Source organism: Cyprinodon variegatus, unplaced genomic scaffold (assembly GCF_000732505.1).
Source record: "Cyprinodon variegatus isolate N-32 unplaced genomic scaffold, C_variegatus-1.0 Scaffold167, whole genome shotgun sequence".
In the NCBI taxonomy this organism is placed as follows: domain Eukaryota; kingdom Metazoa; phylum Chordata; class Actinopteri; order Cyprinodontiformes; family Cyprinodontidae; genus Cyprinodon; species Cyprinodon variegatus.
Window position 1 is genome coordinate 965 of NW_015150620.1, and position 27,190 is coordinate 28,154.

Consider the following 27,190-nt stretch of genomic DNA (forward strand, 5'->3'; position numbering starts at 1 on the left):
GACAAGCAACAGGCAGGTATTACAAGGGTTTAACAGACACACACATCATAATTCTCATTCTCATCATAATTCTAACAATGCCAAACCTTGGCATTAGGACAAAAAAATCTATACCATCAACAATGTTATTTTAGAAATCCTCCGAAACAATATGTGCTTGACAAGATAATGTCAAGCACATAAAACTTGACAAGATAATGAAGAAATGCCAAATCAGCAAAAAAAAAAAACTGAAAATCACTAATTTATGCTATTTAATAGATCTCATTGAGACCATCCATCCATTTTCTTTCGCCCCCTACCCACAGGCGACAACAGGCCAGCTCAGAGAATAGTCCCTCCAGTGTGTCCTGGTCCTTCCACGAGGCCTCCTCTCAATGGGACATGCCTGGAACACCTCCCGAAGGAGGCGACCAGGAGGCATCCAAAACAGATGCCCAAGCCATGTCAGCTGGCTCCTTTCGATGTGGAGGAGCAGAAACTCTACTCCAAGCTCCTCCCGGGTAACTGAGCTCCTCACCCGATCTCGAAGGCTGCACCCAGCCACCCAGCTAAAGAAATTTATTTCGGCCACTTGTATTTGTGTTCTTGTCCTTTCGGTCATTACCCAAATCTCATGGCCATAGGTAAGGGTGGGAACGTAGATCGATCGGTAAATCAAGAGCTTTGTCCCCCCCGACTCTGTTCCCTCTTCACCACGACAGTCCGATACAGTGACCGCATCACTGCTGATGCTGCACCATTCCATCTATTGATCTCACGCTCCATCCGTCCCTCACTCGTGAACAAGACCCCAAGATACTTGAACTCCTTCACTTGAGACAAGTGAGACCAGACAAGTGAAAATAAACAAAGAGTCTTGGTCTATAAACAAAATTTTAATATTATCTGTAAATAATAAAAAAAATCCAATAGAAACATTTGATTCTACAGAAAATCAGTCCTACCTGATACAGTGGGCTTGGTCCATTAAGTTGATCTGGAGGATCCCAATCTATCTGAATGGTGGTTTCATTTAAGGGACGTAAACGAGGTGGACTCAGTCCTGTAGGCACTGTAAAGAGAAGCGAGCGCAGTTGGTTTTGTTCAGATATTTGAGTTTCATGTTATCTTAGTTTTAGACAAAAATAAAAATTGTCACATTTAGGACAAGTAAAATATTTCTGACTTATGTTTTCACTCTTTAGTATAAGTTGATTTGATCACACTGACCCAGTTCATCGCTGACAAAAGCCCTGTTTTCATGCATGAAGTATCCATTTAATTCCCCCCCTCCACTTTAAATGTTAATTTAAATGTCCCTTTTAAACATAGTATGTGGTACTCAAGCTATAATTTTATACTGTATCATAAATAAATCAACTGCAGACTGACTGATATAGGGGAGAGGTAGAATAATGGAGAGAGAAACATGTCCTGTCATGGACTGGTAGAGGGATGGGATAGATGTGTGTACATTAAGTGTCATTTCATCACTATGTTTCCGTGTTCGTTTCAGTAATTGTTTAAATGGCCTGTGGTGGAAGTAAATTAGCTTTGTGTGACACATGTGGACCATCTTGGGTGTGGGTGGTAATAGAGCACTTAAAAGAGAAGTGGATAGCTCTTTTTAGACAGCTCATCTAGGCACATCCAACTATAAATTACTGCAAGCTGAAAGTGAACCAGTCTATTGATATGGAGCTATGGCAATAAGACAATATGGATGTGAAAACAAGCTACTTGCTCAGAATTAATCTTTTTTTTTCACCTTTTTAAAGCTTAAAAGTCCTTGTAACGTCATAAAACTTAAGTTTTTGATCAAATGGAATCGAGAATTACAATTCTCTGAATTAAAATAATTTATCTTAGAATTATACAATCAACATGCTGCATTAATTAGCGGGAACCGATATCTTATTAGTTTGAAATTTGATTAAATAAATTGACCATGTTGATTATCAAGCAAATTCAAGAGTCATCCCAAGAGAACTTTTTTTAAAACACATAAGTCAATAATCCTACAAGTCATGCTTTTCTAAAACACTGTAGTGGTTATCCAAGTGGGAGGTGGGGGGTTCCTCAGTAATCTGGAGGGAAAATAATAAAGGTAGATAAAAAGTATGCAGAAAAGATGGGATCTATTCACTTTTTGACTATCATAATCTGTCATATATGCTCATTATTTTTATTAAATATGCATTTTAATAATGTATAATTTAGATTAAAACAAGTGATTTAATATTGAACCCTAAGACTCTTTCATTGCCCCACTCCCCCTTTTCAACAACCTCTTTTTTATTCTGGCTTTTTCAAGTAGAAAGGTTATTAAAACATAGAACATGTCTATTGTGGAGGGTTGAAGGGAAAAAATCAATTTAACCATTTAATTAAACAAAATACAATTAAATAAATACATGTGCAAATAAAAAAATTAATATACCTTTAAAATGACAACACTAAACAATCAAACACATTTTTTAAAAAGATATTCTTTAAAATAGCATTTTTTTTTTCACTTTGAATTTATATATTTCATAGTGTTCAAGCAGTGCACTCATACATTTTTCTTAACTATGAACTTCATCCATTAGGCTCAGTGGGCTGGATTAAGGCAGCTTCCATATAGACCCAATTGTCTTTCCGTTTCTCACTGAGCAAGACTAGACAATTTCTTCTTCCTCCATATTTGTCCAGCGAAATGCAGAAATAACTTTAATACTGCATTAAAGTTGTTATGCAGTTTTATCTCTTTGATTATGAATATAGTTAATAATAAAAATGTGAAATAATAATCAATAATGCATTGTTCTAATCAAATGAATCAACTGTAAACAATTATTTCAATTAATCACCATTGTTAATGAATCAAACACTAGAAAAAGCATATGACTTGGAAGTAGACTGATAGGTGCTATAGCTAACAAGCTAGTGATGAGGGGCGGAAGGGGAAGGACCAGAACAAAGTGCCAGTCAGCTAGTCTGACTTACAGTAACCTTAGCAGGCAGGAAAAGAGAAGTGACAACTAAACCGAATCAACAGAACTATTCAGTTACAAGATAGCATCAATGGTGGGAAACAAGGAGGAGTGGCAACTGGCCCTGACCAGTTCAATTAACAGCCAATCTTAATAGCGGAAAAGGAGGAAGGGACTGGGTTCGAATAATACCACGAAACAACAAAGGAATGGAAAGCTTTAATCAGCCAGGAGCGTGTGATGGACATTGTGATCAGTCTCAATCACAATACAATCTGCAGTCAAATCACTCAGCAATCACCCACACAACAAAATAAAACACTTGCAATATATCACGTAATACAACATCCAACAAAGTTAAGCAGGGTGCATTTAGACCTAATGTTGCATCAAACATAAAAGTCGTGGGAAAAATGCTGTTCCAAACGTTTCAGTTCCCAATTCTCCTGAGTGGTGCAAGACTTTACACGAGTGAATAAAGTGAATTTGATTGGTAGTTTATCAAGAGGGCGGGATTGTTGTGGCAGAAGGTTTGCAAGCAAGTTTGATTGTGGCCAGTTTTTGGAAGCATCATTGCTAACCGGTTACCAACTAATTGCTAGTAGGTTCCCAATGGGAAATTACATTGGGAGTGGCACTAAATTGGTGACTTAACGTCACTATCAAGAAACGCTATGGACAGCGGAAACATGCAAGAGGAGGAAAGTTTTGTGTCGGAGGTCGTGGATGAGTCTCTCCATCTCCTTTCAATGGAGCGCTCACAGAGCTCAGATAATTAAGTTAAAAGTTCTCTTTTCTGTTGCTGCTGTTCAATAAAAGTATGTTTTAAGATCATTTGAGGCAAGAACATTATACTTTTAGGGGTCACTATATGGCCCATTTACCTATTTAATGTGGAATTTTAAACAAATGTTCTGAAGTTAAGAGGACCACGCCAACCAGCAAAGCTCTGAGGGTAACGGCAGCCCGGTCGAAAAAAGAAACTAAAAGTTGCTCTTAAAAAAATAATTGTTGAAGTGCTGAGTCTATTGTCAATGGTTGACAGATTTTCTAATCGCCCAAGCTTAGAAGATACTCAAAAAAATATTTTCATAAAGATAAATTTTCTAAATAAAGTTCCTTTCATTTAAATTCTTCCCACCGGTTGGGAGTTCCATTTTACCAGTCCTCGAAGAGAAAAATGTCCTGGGTCTAGAGAAGGTGGAGTTCTCTCCACAATTCTCTAAACTGTCCCTCTTAGGAAGAATCAAAAAATAATGTACAGTCCAAAAAAAAGGGGAAACAACAGGGTAGAATAACACAGCAATACCCATTTGGGTCTGTTAAGATAATTATCATCGATAATGTGTGAGTTTTTTACACCTCAATGTCACCCAGACTTCAACTGCAAAAATGGGTGGTGAGATTGGTCAGTGATGACTGCTTGGGCAAGGACTGTCTGTACCACTTATTAATTGACTCACCTCAAAAGATTCTCATCAATTTTTTAATAATTTAATTTAAATCCGGATCTCCTCTAATAATATGAAACAGAGGATAGGAAAACACCAGAGATGGAGGCAGGTAATCCCTGTACTATGTCAGCCTTGTCAGTGGGAGGCAGGCTCCAGTAAGGGAGGCAGCAACACTTTGTTAGCAGGGTGCTCAGGGGCGACAGTGGCGTTGGATGTAGGAGTTTGCCCTGAAATCGAAGGGTTGTCATTGTGTCCTTGGGCAAGACACTTCACCTGCATTGTCTACTGAAAGTGGTCAGAGGGCCCGGTGGCGCCAGTGTACGGCAGCCCCGCTTCTGTCAGTGAGCCCCAGGGCAGCTGTGGCTACAATGTAGCTTGCTACTATCAGTGTGTGAGTGTGAATGGGTGAATGAATGTAGTGTAAAGCGCTTTGGTCAAGTCTTCTGACTCGAATAAAGGTGCTGTATAAGTACATGCCATTTACCATTTACTCTAAGTTGGGAGGCCACATGTGCTTTGTGGCTTAAACTTAACTTACATCGGCAATATTTCTAATAGGTTCATTGCATGGGAGAGCATTTGCTTAAGTTAGTCAGCTGGCTGGGCTAAGGTTGGTCTTGTCCAAAATCTGTAGCAAAGTCTTCCATGTGGGACCACAGTGAGCTCCCACATACCCTTAAAGGTATAGAGGACGATCTTTTATTTCCAGCTGGATCATCTAAATAAGCGGCCGTCCTACGTGCTCGTCCCGTTAGCTATCTTTTTCTGTGCATGCGCACTTTCAGGCGTATATGTTTGGTGAGCTACGGTTTCAGCCAGTCATTGAAGCTCAACTTTCTTTGTAAATGTCCAAGGGTTGTGAGAGAAAAGTGTCTACGAAGTGTATGAGAACAAATTAAAGGCCTTAGAAGAGGCAGATATATCTCTAAATGCTTTGCGCAGCGTTCTCCTTGCAATGCATAATGGGATTTGCTGTAACAGCAGCCCACTGTCGCTATAGGTTGTCGCTTCCGGACAGCAGCGACTAATAACAAAGATTGTGCAGGCTCTGTGCAGTGGAGGAGGAGTTACGTGACCAACGGGGAGCAAAAAGCAGTGATCATCTGTCTGAACAGTAAGGTAACTGATTTTGCTATAAAGTCCAACATATAGTCCCTGCTCTATATCGTGATTGAGGGTTTTAGGGGTTGGGGTGCACAGTCAGACACAGCAAGCTTGTACGAGCTATGAGAAGAGCAACGTTTAAAAAGAGCATGCACGAGGAGAAATGGGCTCAGGTCACAGGAAATCTTTAGGTTAAGAAATTAAGTCTGATTCTCTGAAACATGAGTGAGGTATGTAACTATGGGACACACCCCCAGCGCTGTGTCCAGAAGCTCTATAAAATTACGCCAGTCTTGATTGGCTCACAGAGATGACGTCTGCTACTGGAGGAGGGACTTGTCCCCAGTATAAGAGCCTGACGTCACACTGGGGACCTCGCTCCAGGCAAGGCTTGTCGTACAGTGACCGGAAGATCTCTGCTAGCCAGTGTTTCCCCGACCAACGGGGAGCTATCAGAATGAGTACGTTTCCCCACTCGTACTCTGGTGAGTGTAGGGGTAATGAGCTCCAGTGGAGGAAAGGCATACAGTAGAACCCGTGGCTACTTGTGTGCCAGGGCATCCAGCCCCAGGGGAGCACCCTGCCCGGTCAGGAAGAAAAACCTTGGAGAGTGAGCATTCTCCTCTGATGCAAAAAGGTCGACCTCGGCACGGCCTCATCTCTCCGTATTTGAGCTACAACCTCGCTGTGTAGTTTCTACTCCATGTAGTGGGGATTGCCTCTTGATAGCAAGTCTGTGACGCTGTTCATGACTCCTGGTACATGAATCGCTCTCAGTGACAGCAGGCATGAGTTGGTCCAGATTATCAGTCTGTGTGCCAGCATGTGTAACTGACGTGAGTGTTTACCACCCTGTCTGTTGATGTAAGCGACCACCGTTGTATTGTCTGTCCTCACTAAAACATGGTGTACTCTGATAAAGGGCAGAAAGTGTCTTAATGCCAACATCACGGCCAAAAGCTCCAGACAATTTATGTATGGTCTGTGTCAGAGAGCTCCATGTGCCATTCACCATCATGCCCTTGTGCATGGCACCCCAACCTGTCCACGAGGCATCTGTGGTGATAACCTTCCTTGTTTGGATGGTTCCCATGGTAACCCCGGTATTGAGAAAAGTGGGGCTTTTCACTCAAAGCTTGTGTGCATGTTGGAGAGATTATCACCTTATGGTGAGCATAGCGAACCGGGTTCAGCTGAAGCAACACCACCTGGCATTGAAAAGGACACATATGCAAACAACCAAACTGGATGACAAACAGCGCTAATGCCATCAGACCCAATAGTCTGTGGCATAGCCTGAGTTTCACATGTGCACCTCTAAGAAAGAGTGCCAGACAAGCCTGAAAGGCTTCCACTCTTTTCACCGAAAGGCACGCTCTGAACTCTGAGTTCAGGGACAGACCAATAAAAGTGATAGTTTGCACTGGGGTTAAAATGCTCTTCTCCCTTCTATCAAAAATCTTAGAGCTGTCAGATGCGATGTAAGCATCTCTGCATGCATCATGAGCTCCACTGGGACTGCTCTGCTCTATATAAGTTGCCAGGCATACGCCTTTCTCCCTGAGAGGTGCGACTGCCACCTCAGTTTTAAATACTGACATTTTTGACCATATAAAAAGCAGCAGGGTGCTATGGACGAATGTAAACAAAACAACAGTGGAAAAACGGCGAAAGAGATGCGCGTCACAGTGAAAGCGAGGCTGCAGAGGGGGGCTAACTGCGGAGCTAAAGAGAGATCCCCACAAAACACCGCTTCCATCAATGCTGCTCTCCAACGTCCGCACGTTGAAAAACAAAATGGATAATCTCCGACTCGAACTCTCTTCAAAAAAGGAGATATGTACCTGCCATCATTCTGACGGACAATGCTATTAGCCTGAAGGGGCTAATGCTATACTGCGCCGATAGAAACAATGAGCTCTGTGTGAATGGAAACTCCTCTGAGACTGTTCCCAGGCAATCTTCAACATCTAGAAGGGAAGCAAAGCCCTCTGCGGGTGAAAATGAGGAGAGCACTCTAGATGTTCCCCTGCCAAATGCTGAAACATCCCCAGCCGGCTCCTCCAGCTTCCACACATTCTCCAGCATCGTCTGTCGGTGCTTCAACAGCGTCAGCCTCTTCAACCCAGGTGGCTACCACCCTTACAGCATCGTCATCATCATCCTCTTCCTCCCCTGAGCCAGGAGAAGCGAGTGCTTCAGGAGCTGGAGGCAGTAGTAGCAGCTCAACAACAACTGATGGGGTGAAGCCCAGGCAAAAAGGCCCCTAATGCTCCAGCATCAGATCCTCTTCAACCAGGCTAAAAATCCTATTTGTATGGTAAGATCCTATCCAGATCCATCTGACATCACTGCTGCCAAGCAAACATGAATTATATGCATTCCATAACTAGATATAGTGACTTAATATCAAAATGGATTTTTTTTTTAATCACCGCTGCTTACCTCATCAAGGCTGCACTTTAAAAAAAACGAGATTGTCTAGAGAGCTGTTCTTAACTAAATTTCTTTTTGTTTACACTTGTGACAAAATAAATCTGTCTAAGTCTAAATTTATTAATAGTGCATAAGGACTATTATTAAGACAGGTCAGCACAGATACAAAAAGAGATTTTCATATAATCTTGACAAAAAAATATTTACTTTTTAATTAAAACCATTAGATTAATGTTGAAAACTTTAACGATGTTAACACTGAATTCATCATAATAATGCTGAAACAATTTTAGTGAGTGACCCATCTTTCATATCTATCATGATGCTATTATATGTGCTTGTTGGCTAACTCAAATGTTGCTCAGAAACACAGTTTAATGAGAGCCTGCCTTACCAGGTGTTATCTAAAACACATGCACAAAGCTAACAGTCCACCTAAAAGCTTGATTTTAGCTAGTAAAATAGTAATGAACCAGCTAAATCATGAGCCTGCTCCAATGAGCAGTTGTCTGAGGTTTGTGTGTGTCTCCTGTTGACCCACAAGTCCTAGTAAACTCTTACCTTACAGCTACACCATGTACCAAAAGTAGACCACTTATTGACATTGTGATCCCTTGTCTTGCATATTTCTTTTCTCAGGAAGGGCCTCAGGCCAGTTATGCATAAATCAATAAAATTCCTGTTCTGTTGAGTGGTGTTACACCGTAAGCGTGTATGTGCACATGTCTCTCTGTGCATATGTCTTGTAGAACAAGCGGTTATGGATGTAGGATACATAAAACATAACAATCAGTCCCTGATTAGCCACTTACTTTACAATGTGATCAATAACCTGTAGGGAGACGCACACCATCGAAACCATGGCAAATGCATCAACACACATAGAAGAAGATCTCCTTCCTTGTCTCATTATGTCTGCCACCATGTGTGCGCAAACATTTAGTCATGTTCTTCGGTGTAATTCCAGCAGTTTCACAGATGTTGTCTCCTCACTTACAGCAGATGGTAGCTGACTCTAATGGTCCAGGCTTATGTAAGGGACATTTATCAGTGCATCTGCAGCATGCTTAAGTACGTCTTACCAGACACACAACTCAATATTATAATACATTTCACCAGAAAACGTCTGTTTCAGGAGAACTAAAGATGTTAGTTAAATAAATTTTGACTTACAGTTGTATGTTTAAAAAACTGACTATAATATATATGTAAGATACAGTAAATCAACAATTTATATTGCAATACAGATCATATCAATAATATAATAAGCTGATTTAATTAAAATATAAGCCCCTTATTTAGCTACAATATTGGATATAGTGTAGTATAAAATGTGCAATTACAAAGTCTGAATACCCAGAGGGGAAGCACATACTATGCAGATTGAAATGAGATAAAACATAGAAACAAATAAGAAAGCAAAAACTCTACAGAACAGCATGCCATTATCATTTCTTACAGTGGAACCAAGGGACATCTTTGGCATAAGATGAAAGTAAACCGTGGCAACAGATGTGGCTGTTAAAAATACACTGAATGAGTCAACTGGGTACAATATGCCATACTGAATTGTACAGTATTACAGTCAAGAGAAGTCTTTGAAATCACTTGAAATAAACTCTGTCACTGTGTCAACAGATGTAGCCATTAAAAATACATTTAAACAGCCAACCGATTACAGTGCAAGAGATCTTTCATTGCTATACACATGAGGAATTACTATTTGAGCGACACAAATACTTAAAATGTAGCGCTGAACAGCTTGTTCAAAGAAATCTAAGAGCATGCATTTATTGACACTTTTTAGTATCAGTTTTGCCTGTATCTGATCTTTAAAGAAGGAAATGCAGAGCCTCTAAAATATCATGTGGGCAGTTTTTTATACTCCTGTGATACTATGTGTTATTGTGAATTTAAAAAAAGATGGAATAGAAGTATAAGCTGTGTAAATATGGAAGGTTTTGACAAATTTTTTATAGGCAATCTATTAGGGCAATTAAATAAGCTTAAAACCTAAATATAATCTTATGTATTCCCTTGTCAATTTGAAAAAAAATGGAAGTTAATCTAAATTCTACACATTATTCATCTACAGAGAAGAACCAGAGACACAAACTGTGTGTTTCTCTAACTCTGTGTGTGTCTGATTCATGACCAGCAGGAAGTGTGTGCTACGCCACATTTTTCTCTTTGTAATTAACAGTAAATTGTTTTTACTGCTGGCACCATAATATCCCCTCTGGTTAGCATGACCAATGCTGTCACCACTCAAGCATGCAATGACTGACTGCCCCCTAAACGTGCTAGTGTGTATGTGTACAGGTAAGAAGCATTAATATCCTACATTGCTATATAGCAGGAAAAATTTTGTCACTTTTCATGATATCAGTATTCCCGTATTTGATTTGCTATATACCTTTGTGGTTTTTTGGGGGATAATTTAATACTTCCATGTGCTCAAGTCACACTCATTGGGGGAGTCGACATGACACTCTTTACAGGCTCAAGTTCCTTTAAAATGTTTTAATGTTTTTAGATTCATCAGTGGTGGAAAATAATTTCCATAGGATTTAAAAACATCATCATCAATAGGCCTGTCAAGATAACAAATTTTGCTGAACGATTAATTGTCTCAAACATGATTGCGATAGAATGATAATATTGTTTGAAGACCTTTTTACACTTATTCAATGGAGATAACGTAATAATGCATGCTATTCCTGCCAAAGATAAACACACTTTATTTTCAACAACACTTAAACACTGGAACTGGTAAACAAACTAAAAAGAGAAATAAAAATCAAATGGACTCTCAGTCTCTGTTAACTAAAAATACACTTGAATAAAAACTAAACACAAGATAAAACCACAGTGGAAATAAAAACTACAAAATTTTTCGAAATGCCAGCTTTTCAACAATATTAAATGGGAGCATCCATTTAGCAATTAAATTAATTATGCTGTCTGTGAGTGTGCGCCACTTTGCGCTGTCTTTTTTGTATGCTGCCTGTCGATTAATTGCTTCAGTGATGGTGGACTGTCGTGAACTTAAAGACGCAGACGGGCCACCGCTTAAAGTTTTTGTCCCGTGCTGGAGAAACTTTGCTGGGTGGCTGTGCTTTAGCTGTATGTATTGGTTGGTTGTATTGCTGCTCTTAGTTGCTACTGTTTTATGACAAATGCGACATACTGGCTCGCATAGGTTCATCGGTTCGCCTCGGTCATTTGGTTTGAATCCGAAATACTCCCACACTGCCGCTGTTGCGTTCAGCTTTGAAACGAGTTCCATTTCGAGCTTTTCCCCCAAACATAGGATGTGTTTTTTTTTTTTTTTTTATCACGCCTCCTCACGGGGCTCTAAAGCTGCAGAAGTGGACAATGATGTGCGCTGACTACCTGATGCGATAGTCCACTCCTCCTTCCTCCTCATTTTTTCCCTTTCTAAAAAATTATGAAGGGGAGGGGTCAGTGGATAGCACCGGAGTTAAGCCTTTTAATCCAGCATCATCAATAGAAAGAGAAAAATACAGGCAGAGACGATATAGCCGATAAATTAAATGACGTGGATAGTTTTTATTTATTGTGTGATTAATTGATTTATTGATTATCGCGACAGGCCTAATCATCAAATTTAAAATGGTAGAAAATGTCTAAGCTTTTGTTGTTTAAATCCTTTTTAATTTCTTATCCAGCTTTTAATCAGTGTTAAAACTCAGAGTTTATAACTTATAGATCTTTAATAACTAAAGCCTAAATGTTTTTCATAGAAAGAAAATTTTAATCAATCCATCACCTGACAAAATAACACCCGAGAAGTATTTGATTCTTTTAGTAAGTTTCTTTAAATACATCTTCTCCTACCTGCTGGTAAGGTCCGCCCTGAGCTGGGTGTACTTGTAATGCAACCCATTCTTGTGCACAGCGTGATAGTGAAGTTGTACACATGGTACGGTTTCAATCCTTGAACGATGTAAGCAGGCAGTGATGATGGCCCCATTCTATGCAAGACCTGGAAACAAAATATGAGCATTCATAAAGGGATGAGCCAATCAGAAAATTTTAAAGAATGTACAAAAAAATGAAAGAAGAGCTACATAACGAAACACTAACCCTATTCTGACAAATATTTTATGAAAAATTAATATTTGGTAAAAAAAAAAAAAATGCCTTGTTTCCGTCATATCTCATATATATATAAGTACTTGTGGGCAAGAGCTCACCTGACTGACAACAGGAGGAGCATAGGGATTGGAGAATTGCTCAGTTAGTAAATTGACTCTGTACTCCATGACCTGCCCTCTGGCAATGATGCCATAACCCTCAGTAGAGTTCCATGTAATGTTGAGGCAGCTGGATGATAGTGCAGATACATCTGGAGGAGCCACAAACTCTGGGACTGGAGAGGGACACCAGAAGATTTCCACCATGAGTTACAGCAAACTGGAGCAGGTAAAACATGCTAACCAAACATTTAATATTTTATCTATTTGAAAAACATACTTCTTCTTTCAGTAATTTAAGGTTATGTATTATAGAATCCAAATATCGCATCATTGCATTTTCAAACTGAGATTTCATTAATCATTTAATACAAGAAAATTCCAGCAAAGATACTACAACACTGCCGAACCAGATGTCTGTCATTGGATTTGAGTGTTGAACAATTCTATGGTTGTGATAGCCACAATTACACGACAGATTAAAGAGGTAAATTCTTTATTTCACCATTGATGGCATCAAACTGTGAAATATGCTATGAAATTTGATTTATGGTCAACACAACCACTGTTAGATTTTTTACCATCCACAGTGCATATGCACGTGCTACAACCCTGGCACGCATTTCACATCTAAATCATGTTATCATATGCTTGTTATCCAGACACATAGCTGAGAGTGATGTTGGAGGCAATCATTTAGTCCTAATGAGCCATATAATCTCTTTGAAATTCAAATACCTTAATGAGTTTCCCCTCCTCCACATGCACTTTTTTATTTCCCTTTCTCTTTTTTATATCCTTTTGACAGTTATCCCTCGTTTTTCTTTTTACTTTTTGATTATATTTCTTCATTTTTTGCCCCATATCATCGGGTAAACAAAGGACTCCTCCATAGTCTAAATTAACTAAATCATCAAAGTAAAGTGCTTTACAAAGAGTGAATTAAAAATCTTATGGCTTCCTTTTGTGGTAAATAAATTTTGAGATTTTGCTAGCAAAAAAAATAAAAATCAGTATGCGCTTTGTTGAAAAAACACTTCAGTGTGGACATATTTTAAACTGCTAATGTCTCATTATTTGTTATCATTTAATAAAACTTGATGCAAACACTACTCAGATGAGGACTGAGCTAATAATAAGCCAGTAACATTAACTACTTAGGTACTGTGAAACAACTCTTAGGAGATGAATGGTGTTTATTTTTTTAACTGGATTCCTAAAACATGATTTCCAAATAACACAAGTAAAACAATTCTTAATGTCTTTACTTTCCCCTCACATTCTACTAAATATCAGACATACTGCTTTGTATAATGTATATAATGCTCTATTGAGTATAGAAAGAGATGTTTAGACCCAATACTAGAAAGATAAAGCAGGGAGCACAAACCTCCCTCCAAGGTGTGTGCAGTGGTCCAATCCGATGAAACATTTCCAGCCCTGTTGATGCTAACAACTCTCAGCTGATAAACTGAAAATGCCTGAAGACCCTCTATGATGGTACTATTTTTAGGGGCAGACAATGAACTCCTCTTGGCTGGCTTTGGTTGTGGGACGACACTTGGATCCAGCCAACCAGAGCTGAAGAAAACTCTCCTCTCAGAGTTAAAACTTGACACTTGGTTCATTTCCAAAGGCCCACGGAGATACAACTCATACTTTGTAATAACACCTGTGGCAAAAAATAAAAGTCAAATAAAAGCAGTACATTAAAAGCAAAAGAAAACATGTTAACAGCAAGGATTCTTTCTTTCTCAAATATCCATCACAACTTGGAGACTGAATTTCAAGCTACTATTACCAGGAGAGAGATTGAGGTTCACCTCAAGCAGCTGTCTAGAGCAGACTTACCGTATTTTCACGACTATAAGGCGCACTTAAACGTCTTTTTTTCCCCTCAAAATGTGCGGTGCGCCCTATGTGTGTTGTAACTGCGACTTTTGAGACCACCTCATTGAGGAGATGATGAAAGAGTGGCTGAATGTAAGGAGACCAGGTGTTTTTTTTCCCACTCATCACCATTAATCTGTGACTCCATGCGTGCCCATCTCACAGCTGATGTGAAAAACATGGGGAAACAAATTAACCCTGTGCTCGCTGTTCAACCGCTCGACATCGGTGTGAACCGGACCCAGCAGGTGCAGCAGAAGCAGCGAGTTTACATGCAAAGTCAATGGTTGACGCGCGTATAGGTGCAGCAAAAGGTCCTGCAGCGCGTTTTGAGCCGCAGGTGCAGCACGTCGGGATCGTTTAAGCATCTGACGCACCGCCAACGCGCTGCTGCTGCTCGAGATGGAAAATTTTAAGTTTTGCTGCTGGACGCGCCGCATCAACCAATCAGAGAAGCTGATCTGGGAGCTGACAGCTAGACAGACACAGCGCTCTGATGAAAGAGGAGATGATGAAAGCGTGGCTGAGGGAGGTGTAGCCTATGTGAGGAGACCAGGTGCTTTTTTCCACGCATCACCATCGCTGCGTGCCCATCTCACAGCCGATGTGAAAAAAAAGGTGAATCAATGAACGCTGTGCTCGCTGTTATCCCGGGAGGTCTGACAAAGGAACTTCAACCGCCCAACATCGGTGTGAAGCGCCCGTTCAAAGTAAGGCTGCGAGCGGCGTGGGAGCGATGGATGGCCGACAGAGACCACAGTTTCAGGATAAGTGGAAGGCAGCGCCGGGCAAGTTACGCCACCGTTAGCGGATGGATTGTAGATGCTTGGAATAACGTGTCTGCTGGCTCTGTTCTTCAAGCTTTTGCAAAAGCCGGCATTATTTCTGAGGAGCTGCGCTGCACGGAAAGTGACTGACAGCGCAGAAGGGGAAACTGGCATGTCTGATTTAGCGCAGCTGTTTAATTCAGAAACAGAGGATGATGACTTTGATGGGTTTGATTAATACTTTGTAATAAATAGCTTACATGAATAAAGCACAATCATACTCAGTTTTGCTCCCGCTCTATTTTTCTACCTGAAAACTTAATTCAGCAGCAGCCTCTGGGCGCGTCTCCTCCTCTTCAGCGCGGTGGCTGGCAGGTGTTTTTTCATCTAAATAATCTAAATCTTGCAGCTATATTTGCTGTGATCAGTGGGAATAAAGTAGTTTTAATATGTTTTTAAGTGAGAAAGGCCACCTGAAAACTTCATAATTGCAGTCAGTTCATCCAGATTATCTATTTCTGTCGGAGGCGCTCAGACCCCCACATACCAGCGGTGCACCGACAGTAGAAATCCTTTCGTTCACCGCGGCTGCTGGCAGGTGTTTTTCATCTAAATAATTGAAACTGCAGGCACCAGGATACCGGTAATAAAAGCGCACATATTCCGTCGGCAGGTTTCAGGATTTTAAGTTAATTTAGGAGTGACCACAGCGCTGTGTCATCTGCGATGTGTCTGTCTCACGGCCAGCTGCCAGGTTTGATTAATACTTTGTAATAAATACATGAATAAAGCACAATCATACTCAGTTTTGCCCCCGCTGTATTTTTAAATACGCAGTAGAGGTATTTAAAGGTAGTAGAGGACATGTACCTGTATATAAAAAACGCGCCCTATAGTCCGGTGCGCCTTATGTGTGTGTTAAATACAGAAATGGGACACATAACTGAGAGTGCACCTTTTAGTCCGGTGCGCCTTATGGTCGTGAAAATACGGTATAATCAATTGACAAAATATATAAACTTAAGTGACTTGAGATACGCAGGTATTTGAAAGATAGCTGGTGCTTTGTGACATAAAATGTATAAAAAGAGATAACAATATTTTAACAAACCAGTTTGTTACTTTAAATAAGGAGAAATGACTTTATATTCAGACGTTTACATGTGTTTTCTTGTCTTTGGTAGAATTTCCTACTAAACTGCTTAATAAATAATATAAATGGAACTAATTCTTATTCATATAAAGTCAGGCTATTTTATTGGTTTGTCTAAAAAAAAAAGGGGCTGACTAACTTTGTCACGCATTATAAAAATCCAGATTTGTTAGATAGCTTTAATAATTACTATATCTTAATCATTTTTTTAATTTTTACTTTTTAGCATTTTCTACACTAATGTCATTCGATAACCAATCTGGATTCTCCTTAAATAATGATTTATCAGTTAAGAAGAAGCATAAAAAAGCCTCTTACATGTATTTTTTCCAAGTACTGTCCAGCTTATTATATCTGATTGAACTTCATTTTCTTTCAAAATATAGTAGTTGTCTATGTCAAGTTATATCCCATCATTTAAAGACATAAAACCAAAGCAAACCTCCTCCATAACGTTACTTAAATAAAATAGACACATTTTTCCTCCATCAACACCATCTTAACAATTCAACATTAAAGGTGCACATTAAGACTGAGTTTTTCTTAGAAAAATAATTACAGGGAAGACATGCTTAAACCAATACTGGAAAAACACAGAAAACAAAACGAAACATCTAATGCGAGTTCACAGCAGTTTGGGGGGAGATTGATCAATAACAGCAAAATGATGAGAAATGAAAACTAGGAAAAACTCAGGTTGTACAGCTATGTTTGCCTCAGAGCCTTAGAGCCATTACAAAGCTCTCTGGATTTACCAAAGGCACTTCCACTTCAGTGTGTATGTATACAGTTTGTGTGAGTTTGTGTTTTTGTGAATTGTTATGTCATTCCTGTTCAGCTTGAGCAAGCAGAGGTAAACAGCTCGCCTATTGGGTACGCTTGTTTGTCAAAAATATGTTTTTACTGCAGGTTGTGTTTATTTACATCATTTATATTGACATAACTCTGTATGCGTTTCGTAATTATTATGCTGTAATACATCAAAAACTCAATTAATGATTATGTGTTTTTGTATTAAATGTATATTGTGTGTGTGTAAGTTTACCATTGGGCTGACTAGGGGGCTCCCAAAAAGCATGCAGCGTATGAGGTCCTGTAGCATTGATTCTGGGAGCAGACTGGTTTTGTGGGGGTGCAGCAGCTGTGAGAATAGACAATGGTGGGCCAGAGGTGCAACCGCCAGAAGAGCATGCCTGTAAATTAAGACAACTTGTGATTTTAATTAAAGAAGGTTCACGTATTTAAAAAAAAAAAAAAAAAAAAAGTAAAATACTAAGCTGTTTTTAACTGGTTCCTTGGCACACCTACCTTCAATGTTACAGAGTACTGCGTAAAGGACTTTAAACCGCTAGCCACAGCCTCTGTAGATAAACCTGTGTAGTGAATAACTGGCTCTGCTTCATTAGATGACCCCACTGAGGATAAAACAAACCTAAAAAAGGCAATTAAAAGAAAAAATGAACAACACTGTCACTCACTGCACTATGTTACTGTACAGTAATTTATAGACATACACAAGTATAGTACAGTAGGGGCCAAATGGGGTATAAAAACAATATTTTAAACATGTAAACATGTGGACAATAACTTTAAAATATAAGCCCACATTTGGTGAACATATTTCGACAGGAACATTTTCATCATTTCCTACATCTTGCGGTTCTGTACACATGATTGATTTAGGGCTAATTATTATTATATTATTAATACATGGGGTTAAATTATTCATGATTCTCTTTGCCAAAGTTTGACAAGGTTCCTAAAACATGTAATCCACAAGATTGAAACTACCGTACTTAAAAAACAGTGCGTAAAATTAACTGTAAAAGCGGCGCCAATGTAGATTTCTTACACACTGTCCCTTTTAATACCTAACTCAATCTTTAAATTTAGATTTTAAACATAGCAGATTGAATTAGTTATTGTGACGATATATACTTTAGACCAGGGTCTCCTAACCCTGGTCCTCAGAGCCCACTGTCCTACATGTTTTAGGTGCTTCCCTGCCTCCACACACCTGACCTGAATAAAAAGGTAGTTAACAGGCTTTTGCTGCATATGATTGCTGTTGACAAGGAAATGCAATAATTTGAGTCAGGTGTGCTTGAGTAGACAAATCTAAAACATGAAAGGGCAGTGGGCCCTGAAGACTGGGGTTAAGAAACCCTGCTTTACAGTAACTTCAGCTAAAATTTCCACCCAGGTTTTTAAAGCATTATATCTATTTTTGGATATTAAAAAAACTTTTATATGACCTAATAAATTTAACCAAAACTCCCCATTCATATTGCAATTGCTGAAATGTATACTTTCCACTGCAACTTGCACACTGTCTCTTATCCTCTGCACTGTTCACACTTTGACCACTGCTGCACTTTTTGTATTTTTCTATAACTTGTGCTATTTGAAATATCAATGCAACGTTCATAAGCTGTATGTAACGCAATTTCGTTCTGTATGCACTCTGTGCATACAAAATGACAAATAAAGAAGTCTAAGTCTAAGTCTTTCTAAGCATTCATGCTTGGCATCTTGCAGAAATTGTTAACCACACCCTCATTTATCACAAGTATTGCAAGTATGTACGCAAGTAAAATAGTAATATGCAAGCAAAATCTGTAACCCAAATTTGCTTTTTACTACTCTGCAATGTGTGTCGGTTTCTCTGTTTAAACTGGACCGGCTCCATCTAGTATGTAGCTGTGAGAGCGAATCATAATGAGGAAATCACCAACTGTCCTCTGATGTATAAAAACTGGCACAAAAACCTAAACCTTCTGTGTTCAATTGAGGGTAGAACTTCCCACCTGATATGAACAATGAATCACAATAAAACACTGAACATGAAACATGTCAAATTAAATTGTTAGATATTTTACAATGAAATGTTGATCGGTGATTTTCTGCATCAAGATCTTCAAGATAAGATCTCTTACTATGCAGCTGGTTTTGATTTTATTTTTATTGGCCATTACTAACTTGCTAGCTTGCTTTTTCTAATACATATTCCTTACCTTTGGACTGGACCTTTATCATTTCTCGGTATGCTCCAGTTAAAGCTTGCACTGTATGGACCTGGTCGTCCAAGGAGGTTTAAGACAAGCTGCTCTGCAGAAGGAGGTGCTCCTAAAGTCTGGTAGGAGGTTGATGCACTTATTGTCTCACCAGCCACATTTGCTGTTATGAGCCAGTAGGAGTAGTTGGTAAATGGAAACAAATTACCATCTTCAAAGGATTCCAGTTCTCAAAAAAAAGAATATAAAATTATGTCAGAAAATATGAAGACAAGAATATTCATACCATATAACTAAAATTAAGGACAATAAAACCTCTGAAAAGCTTGAGTGATACATACTAAATGGAAAATGACTTTGAATGGTATGAACTGAGAGTCCATCCCTCATGAGAGTGTAGTTGAGTCTGTGTGAATTTGGGGAGTCAGGTGGATGCCACGAGAGATAGATTGAGGAGTAACTAGGAGCCAGACCAAGTGGTGCAGGCTGCTGGGAAGGGGCTGCACAGAGAAACCAAAACAATGTTGGAATCAGAGAAATATAAAAATATATTAATTTCAAAAGCAGCTAAACTGCATCAGTCAAATCAAAACGGATTGACCTGACCTTTGCTGCATCCGAAGGGGTTCTCTGGATCAAATGAAATGGCTCCAGGCTGGCATGAATCACATTTATCTCCAGTTACCAACAGCTTACATGTACACACACCTGTGTCTGGATCACATGAACTATTGAGACTGCCGAATGGGTCACAAGCACAAGGCTGACATCTGTTGAAAAACAGAAGTGGAAGAAGAGTTATGATAATGTATTTCCCATTCAGTACAGAATCAGTAAACTTTAAGGGTTCATAGTGTTCTGTGAAGGACAACAAAGTTCTTTCTGTCTCAGAACTTCTCTAATGTTTATGAGGTTAATAATTTCTAAATTACCCCAAAAAACCCCAAAACCATAAAACCTGTTTATGGTCACACCTGAACGCTTACATTAGACTTTCTTGTTCCCCTCCCCACAATAAAACATTCCACAATCACATCTTTAGAAAAAGTGGTGTGCCTTTTCCCAATCTCAAATGCCCTCACTATTGCACAACAGGATTAATATAATATATAAATTTTACAAAACAACTTATCTAATTCAGACTAGAGTCCAGATTAGCTTTTATACCTGCCACCAGAAAAGTAGACAATCTTGGGAAGCAATTCCAATCATCTTAAAGCAGACCAAAAAGTTTTGATGTTAGAGATATCTTAACCACTTTTAGAATTAAGAACTTAGATGTAGAGTTTGTTACAACCTGTCCCCTACTTCTATTGTTACAGGGTTTATACAGGAGTGAGTAACTGTAATTTAATGATTTTTAATGCTTTTTGAATTAATGCCATCAACAAGTACCCATGATTCTCACATAAACATATCCATGTCCCGAAATCCTCGTTTTCCAGCCACCTTTGTTGAAATTTGTATTTTCCCATACCCTAGCTTTTTCTCCGCCTGTAGCTTCTTTTCTGAAGATACGGTTTTATATATGTTTGGAACTGGAAGCAGTTCCGCACAAACACGTGGAACCAGTTATATCTGATATAATATCTGACAAAATTGTTTATATAAACTTTTTTTTAATAAAGCATTTTAAATGCAACTTTAAAAATTTTATGAATTTTAATGCCAATAAAGGCCTTAATTTAAAAAATAATAATTTAATGACTTTTAATGATTTTTAACGACCTGTGGAAACCCTGTGTTATTCTAACACACATTTCCATGAGGCTGCAGTACATGAGTTCAAAGGAACAATAGTATGAGGCATTTTCTTGCCATACTAAATGTAATCAGAAAGAGAAGGAGAAACTATCATACAGACTCGACAAACATCGAGAGATCTTTTTGTAGATGACAAAAACTCAAAATTCAGTGTCTCTGAAAAATACATTATGAAGTTTTTTTTTGTGGCTTGGAGCTGAAAGGTAATAATCTAAGAAAATTCCAAATCTGATTTAAAATCTTTAATAACACTTCTCATCATGGGTATATTTACAGGTAGATCACGGTTCTAAATAATCTCTCCAAATGTTGCAGAATAAACATGAAATAGAAATGAATTTAAAAAAGAAACTTTTTAAATGTTTAAAGAGGACTTGAGATTGAGTGTGTGTCTACTGTATGTGTGCTTCACAGTGAGAAGTGCTGGGTCATCTCCTTAACACTGTGAGGGGAAATCCTAACCACCATCCATCTCGCCTCATAGCTGTGATATTAACTTCATACCCATCAGAGTTGCCAAAGAGTGTCCATTTGTGAGGCTGCATGTATTTTTCTGACGGTGTCTGTGTCTAGGTCACTGGTTTGGTGTTACCCCCACAGGGGCAGGACAGTAGGTTAGCATACGGCCACCCACCTTACACCTTTACAAACACACAAAAACGTGTGGTGCATTCTGTGTGCTGGAGAACGTTTAGCACACACTCAAACACACCAGTCTGACACGGTAAGAACCAGGCTACTGTCACCTACTCACAGACATTATTGATGTGTGTTTTTATTCTGCTGCATATTATACTCACATGTTATAAGTCTCTCTCCCTCTCTCTCTCTCACACAAACACCAGTACACCTTTTTTATTGCAGTGTGAAAAGCCAGAGTCTCGTAAAGAGGCGCAAATTTGTCCTGTCAACTGGTGCACCAACAAGCATACACTCTCTGATACAGAAAATGCCACAGTGACTCGACCTTCACTCCCTTTTCCAAGGAGAAACACCAACATTTCACCGAGTCTTACCTCCATCAATGAGCCTAAAAATTTATTGTTTGTGCTATTTTAATGCCATTAAAGAGAATCCAATAAAGCCAATTTTATAACGAAGTTTGGAGTTAACAATGATGAGATCAAACTTCAAAATAATCTTTATACTTATACTTTATTACAAATAGAGCCTATCTTATTTATACCTCTTGGAATAGTAGTACATCATTATAGTGAAGTGGAAAGAAAAAGGATAAAAGGCTTTTAAAATGTTCAACAAATACAATTTTAAAGTCTACAGTACATTCACAATCAGTCCCCTTAACTCTGATATCCCAATAAAAAGGCAGTGCAATCAGTTACATCAGAACTAACTCAATTAGTATAAATAGTCCACATGTTTATAATTTAATCTCAGCATAAATAAAGCTCTTCTGTAAAGGTTAAGAAGATTTGGGTAAGGATAAGTGGTAAAAAATACATAGTAATACATAAATCAAAGAACATAGGAGACAGGTCAGGGATAAAACTGGAGAGAAGTTTAAAATACAGGTAGGCTATTGAACAATATTCCAAGCTTATTTCATCTAATAGAGCTCTTTTCAATCGATGTTTAAGCAAAAAGCCTGCTGTGCATTGGTTCTGTGTCAATCCCCTTTATCAAACCGAGCTCATTTCAAAATATGCTATATAAGATGACTGTTTAATAGTCTATAATGTAATTGATGACATAAATAGTACTTAAAATAATTGTACATGGCTAAACATCATGTGGAATGGAAACAAGTGTTTTTTTTTTTTGTTTTTTGATGTTTTGACAGTTAATTGATGATAAATTGACAAGTAGGAAAGGGGCAGGACATTATAAGATGTATCTTCTACCTGCTCCTTTTCGAACAGAAAATATAAAATTTGCATGTCACATGGGCAAAATAATTTGTTTTATATTTTCATCCTTAAGTTTGTTTCATTCAAATTTTTTTTTCTTTCTTGATTGTTTTTATTGTCTGTTCGAAATAAATAAACAAATAAATAAATAAACAAATAAATAAATAAAATAAATAAATGAAATAAACATTTCAGGATTCAGAAATCAAATTCAGTGTTTGGGAACTTCTAAGATTTAAAGGTATAGAGGACGTTCTTTTTCCAGGTGGATTATGAAAATAAGTGGTCCTCCTAATCATTCTGCTGATATGTTTACACAAGGCTGTCCCCATTTCCACTTACGGTGGTGAGTCTGATATAGTGGTAAAAGTGCAAATCTTTTGGCTTGTATGAGTGATGCAAACAGCAACTTTTAAACAGAGTGTACATGAGGAGAAGTGAGCCCGACCATGCTCTCACATGTTAATAGGCATTCCCTCTCGAGAGGGGGTTCGCATGTGCATTTCTTTTTTAAGTGGAGAGGGCGGGTACGTCAAAATCCTCCACTATACCTTTAAGGAACAAGTTACTAAAATATTGACCAGTTTATTTTTATTCATATTATGTACAATTTCAAAGTAGAGATAGTTAACTAAGGATTCATTAAAGTATGAAAACAAAACTATCATAATTATGAAATTATTGAAAACCAATTGTTCTAGGGTTTGCTCCATTAAACTATTTTTTTAAGAAAAATTTTTTTTCTATCTTAAAAATAGTGAGCAATACATAAATGCGTGTTTTAATCTCATTCCTTTTCCATCCTCTTCACAGATGAAAGATCTCAGACACAGCCTGATGTCACCTCTAATGAAGCCACACCAGAAACTAAAGCTATCAGACAAGGTCAGCTAAAACACGCATCAATATACCAATGTACACACACAGAGTGGACAACTGGTCAAACAGTTTGTGGTCAATCCATCTACTATGAAACCTTGTAGAGTGTGTGTATGGACAAGTTTAATACTGTGTCCTTTTAATACTGTGTCCAAAATGAATGGTTATTTGTGGATGAGCATTTTAAGCTCTGTGAGCATGCAAGATGGCCTGCAGGTAGCAACATGAGAAGTAAAGGTCAAAGCAGTTCTTAACTGGTGTAAGTCATCTGTCTGCTCACTGTTCTACATTTTTTTTTTTTCTCCAGAGATTGTACCTTGAGAACTGCATTCTATAAATAGATATTTGAATTAATAACTTTTGTTTTAATGCAGCATAAACAGCAGCATTACAGTTAATTTATGATGTATGGATGACTATATATTATATGAATGACTGAATATTTGCATGGTTTCATCACCAACATAAGAGAGATTTTGTGTAGCCTACCTTCCCAGACCAGGGTTAAATCCAAAGAAGTTCTCACGACATTGGTCACAGCGTCTTCCTCCCACTGAGGGATGAGCACAGACACACTGTCCATTCTGGCTTTCACAACTAAGTTGCATTGCTCCCATAGGATGGCAGTCACACTCCAAACACATGCTATGATCTGGGCTGAGGTAGAAGCCTGTGTAAAAATATGTTTAAAAGTAATTAAATTGATCTTGGAGTCAAACATGCCACGCAGTATTTTGAAGAAACACATAACAAAAATGAACAGCTTTATTACTTTAAACAGTGTGGCTTACATTAATACAAGGAAAAAGTATTTCAGTGCAGCTACATACAGTTTAAAGCAACCATTTATGGACCAGCTCTACACCCTCTGCAGGGTGCTCTAGGGTTCATGGGAGTTTGCCCAACCAATCAAAGTGTGTTTTGATTACTTGGAAAAGGCATTTGACTGTGTGCAACATGGTGACCTGTGGGAGGCGCTCCAGGAGTAAAGAGTCAGGGATCCTTTCACTAGGGACCACAGTCACTGTACAAGCAGAGCAGGTTCGTCTGTCCTCTGTCACCTGTCCGGTTAATATGGGGATCTGGTTTGAGGACCAGTGGATTTCATTCCTACTTTTTGAAGTTCAAGTGGCCTGGCTCCCTACAGACATATCCTATAGTGTGCATGGTGGTGTTTTGCAGCTGAGTGTGAAGCCCCTGGGATAACGATCAGCTCCTCTAAGTGTGAGGCCATGGTATTTTGCATGAAAAAATCTGGCTTGTCCTCTTTAGGTTGGAGGACTTCAATTGTCTATAGAGGTATCCGGTTGAAAAGTGAGGAGAAAAGGGAGAGAAAGATCAATAGAGGGATAAATGGTACCGGAGCTGGTATCATGCAGACACAGACAGGTCTGTTGTGGTGAATAGAGCCTTAAACCAAATGGCCTCACTTCCTACCCTCAACTACTGTAAAAAAAGTCTAGATTATGACCAAAAGTACAAGATCCCAAACACAAGCGGTTGAAATGAGTTTTCTCTGCAGGGTAGCTTGGTACTCCCTCAGAGAGGTGCTCTGTGATGCAGAAGAGGCATGGTCTGGAGCTGCTTCTCCTCCACATTGAGAGGATTCAGCTAAAGGGTTTGGCTATCTGTTTCAGATGCCACCCAGATGCCTTTCTCAGAGTCCAAAAACATTTGTCCGAGTAAGATGTAGGAATGTGAACTGTTTCGTGTCATAATGTCAAGTAACTTGATAGGTTGGCTAATTCGAATATGCAGTAAACATCTTTTATTTAGTCCCCGAGAGGAAAGGTACTAAAAGAAAATGGCTACAATTCAAAAATTGAAAATTAGAACTGAATAGCGGCAGAAGACATCCTGGTGACCTGAGCTTTTAAAACTTTGTGCAAATAAAACAACATTTCTCTGGATGAACAGTTCTTGTGTGTACTGATCAAATTAGATCATCAGTGTTAACGGAATATAAAATAAAACAAATCTTTTTAAATAAAATATATTCTATGAGGTACAATGTTTATTGAAGTGATAATTATTTGTTTTTTGTTGTTTTGCCCTTTGTTCTCAGATCCACCATTACAAGTATCTTGATGCTTTATCACATAAGACGATTCAGGATAACAACTAGGTAAAATAAAGACCATTTTTGTTTCAACTGAGCAACAAGAAGAAGAAAATTGAAAGAGAGACTAAAAAATATGAAAAAATTATAAGTAACCTGAACTTTCCAAAACCCAAAGTCTGGAATTATTTATATTCTATTTTTCACACAAAAATATAAAAACAATTTTAATTTCCTTTTTAATCTTGTTGATAATGTATTCATTTTTTCAACCCACCAGGTCGGCAGCTGCTGCAGTCCTTTCCTTGTCGCGATGGGATACAAACACATTGCCCCGTGTTGCTGTCACATGTTGACCCTGTCACTGTTCCCCTGGGGTCACAGATACATGGCACACAGCCCTGTGAAAAACCTGACATAAATAGAAACAAGGTTTTTATGTGACAAAGTATCAAGCTATAACAATAAAAGTGAAGCTTCTAAACTTATTTAAAAGGAAGAGGCCTAACATGTTGAAGAGAATCCAGTTTTCAGTTTTGACTTTTCTTACTCTCATGGTCCAAACTACTATTATAGTAGTTTGGAATACAGCTGGTACAGTGGGCTCCCTCGACTCCTTCCTTGCAGGGGCATTGTCCTGTCTTCTTACTGCACACACCCTCTGACAAAGTTCCACTGATGTCACATAGACACGGCAGGCAGCCCAGGCTGTTGCGATGCTCAAGGGTGTGGTAACCACGACGACATGAATCACAATGATGGCCTTGTACATATTCCTAATAAAAAAAACAAAAATCAATGATGGGGACAGAAAGTTAGGGAGCAGGTAATACATATCATAAATATGGATGATATAAGGGAAAATAAATTAACTGCAGCATTGACATTATCAAGCAAATACACTTAATCTCATAATAAAAAAAAATGCATTTAATGCAATTTAATAGCTTGTCCTCTATTTACTCTTATTTATTGTCTGCAGTTCTTGTCACTGCGTTAAACTTTTATTATACTTAGACTGATTAATCATTAACCGGAGTATAGAAAGTCTAAAACATGCCTTTAGCTGACAGAGTATCAAATTAAGGGCAGTAATTACACCAAAAATGTAAAAAAATATATAAATATTTTACATTTAATGATTAAAAAAATCTATATTTTTGTCTGTTAATATGTTCTAACCAGAACTTCTCAAGTGGAAAAGTTTTAGTTTCACCTGGTTTAATTTTTTAAAAGTCTCCTGTAATGAACCTCTGGCTATCAGAGGTTCGTTAAACTTCAGTTTAATGAACCTCTGATTTTTTTTTATAAAAAAAAATTATCAACAGATTAATCTATTTGCAAAATAATTTTTTGTTGCAGCCATTAAACATACCAATATATTTCTCTTTTTCTGGACAATCTAACTTTACAGGTAATGAGAACAAAAAAATAAAGTTTCTCGGAAATTTTGGATTCTAAAAAAAAAAGGGATTATGATAAGGAACTGTCACATTATGGTATACACAATGATGGAGAAGACCGCTGACTTGAGAGTTGTCTAACAGTCAACCAGACCAAGAATCTGACCGTTTACATACTGTTCTTTCACAGGATATCAATAGAAATGTGAATGGAAGAAAAAA

At 38.3% G+C, this 27,190-nt stretch overlaps 1 protein-coding gene across 1 annotated transcript in view; it reads right to left on the reverse strand.

The window, feature by feature from the left end:
• Nucleotides 1-947: 947 nt before the first annotated feature.
• LOC107086931 (usherin-like) overlaps nucleotides 948-27,190 on the reverse strand; it is a gene marked incomplete at its 3' end in the record, with an annotated part of 93,161 nt that continues 66,918 nt past the window's right edge. Inside the window, exons 17-28 of the mRNA XM_015378222.1 lie at nucleotides 26,116-26,341; nucleotides 25,843-25,977; nucleotides 23,996-24,176; nucleotides 19,602-19,765; nucleotides 19,337-19,495; nucleotides 18,996-19,224; nucleotides 17,290-17,413; nucleotides 17,027-17,174; nucleotides 13,562-13,843; nucleotides 12,172-12,347; nucleotides 11,813-11,960; nucleotides 948-1,054 (exon numbers count right to left, since the gene is read on the reverse strand). Coding sequence (XP_015233708.1) covers nucleotides 948-1,054; nucleotides 11,813-11,960; nucleotides 12,172-12,347; nucleotides 13,562-13,843; nucleotides 17,027-17,174; nucleotides 17,290-17,413; nucleotides 18,996-19,224; nucleotides 19,337-19,495; nucleotides 19,602-19,765; nucleotides 23,996-24,176; nucleotides 25,843-25,977; nucleotides 26,116-26,341 — 2,079 coding nt within the window. The remainder of the gene's footprint in view (nucleotides 1,055-11,812; nucleotides 11,961-12,171; nucleotides 12,348-13,561; nucleotides 13,844-17,026; nucleotides 17,175-17,289; nucleotides 17,414-18,995; nucleotides 19,225-19,336; nucleotides 19,496-19,601; nucleotides 19,766-23,995; nucleotides 24,177-25,842; nucleotides 25,978-26,115; nucleotides 26,342-27,190) is intronic.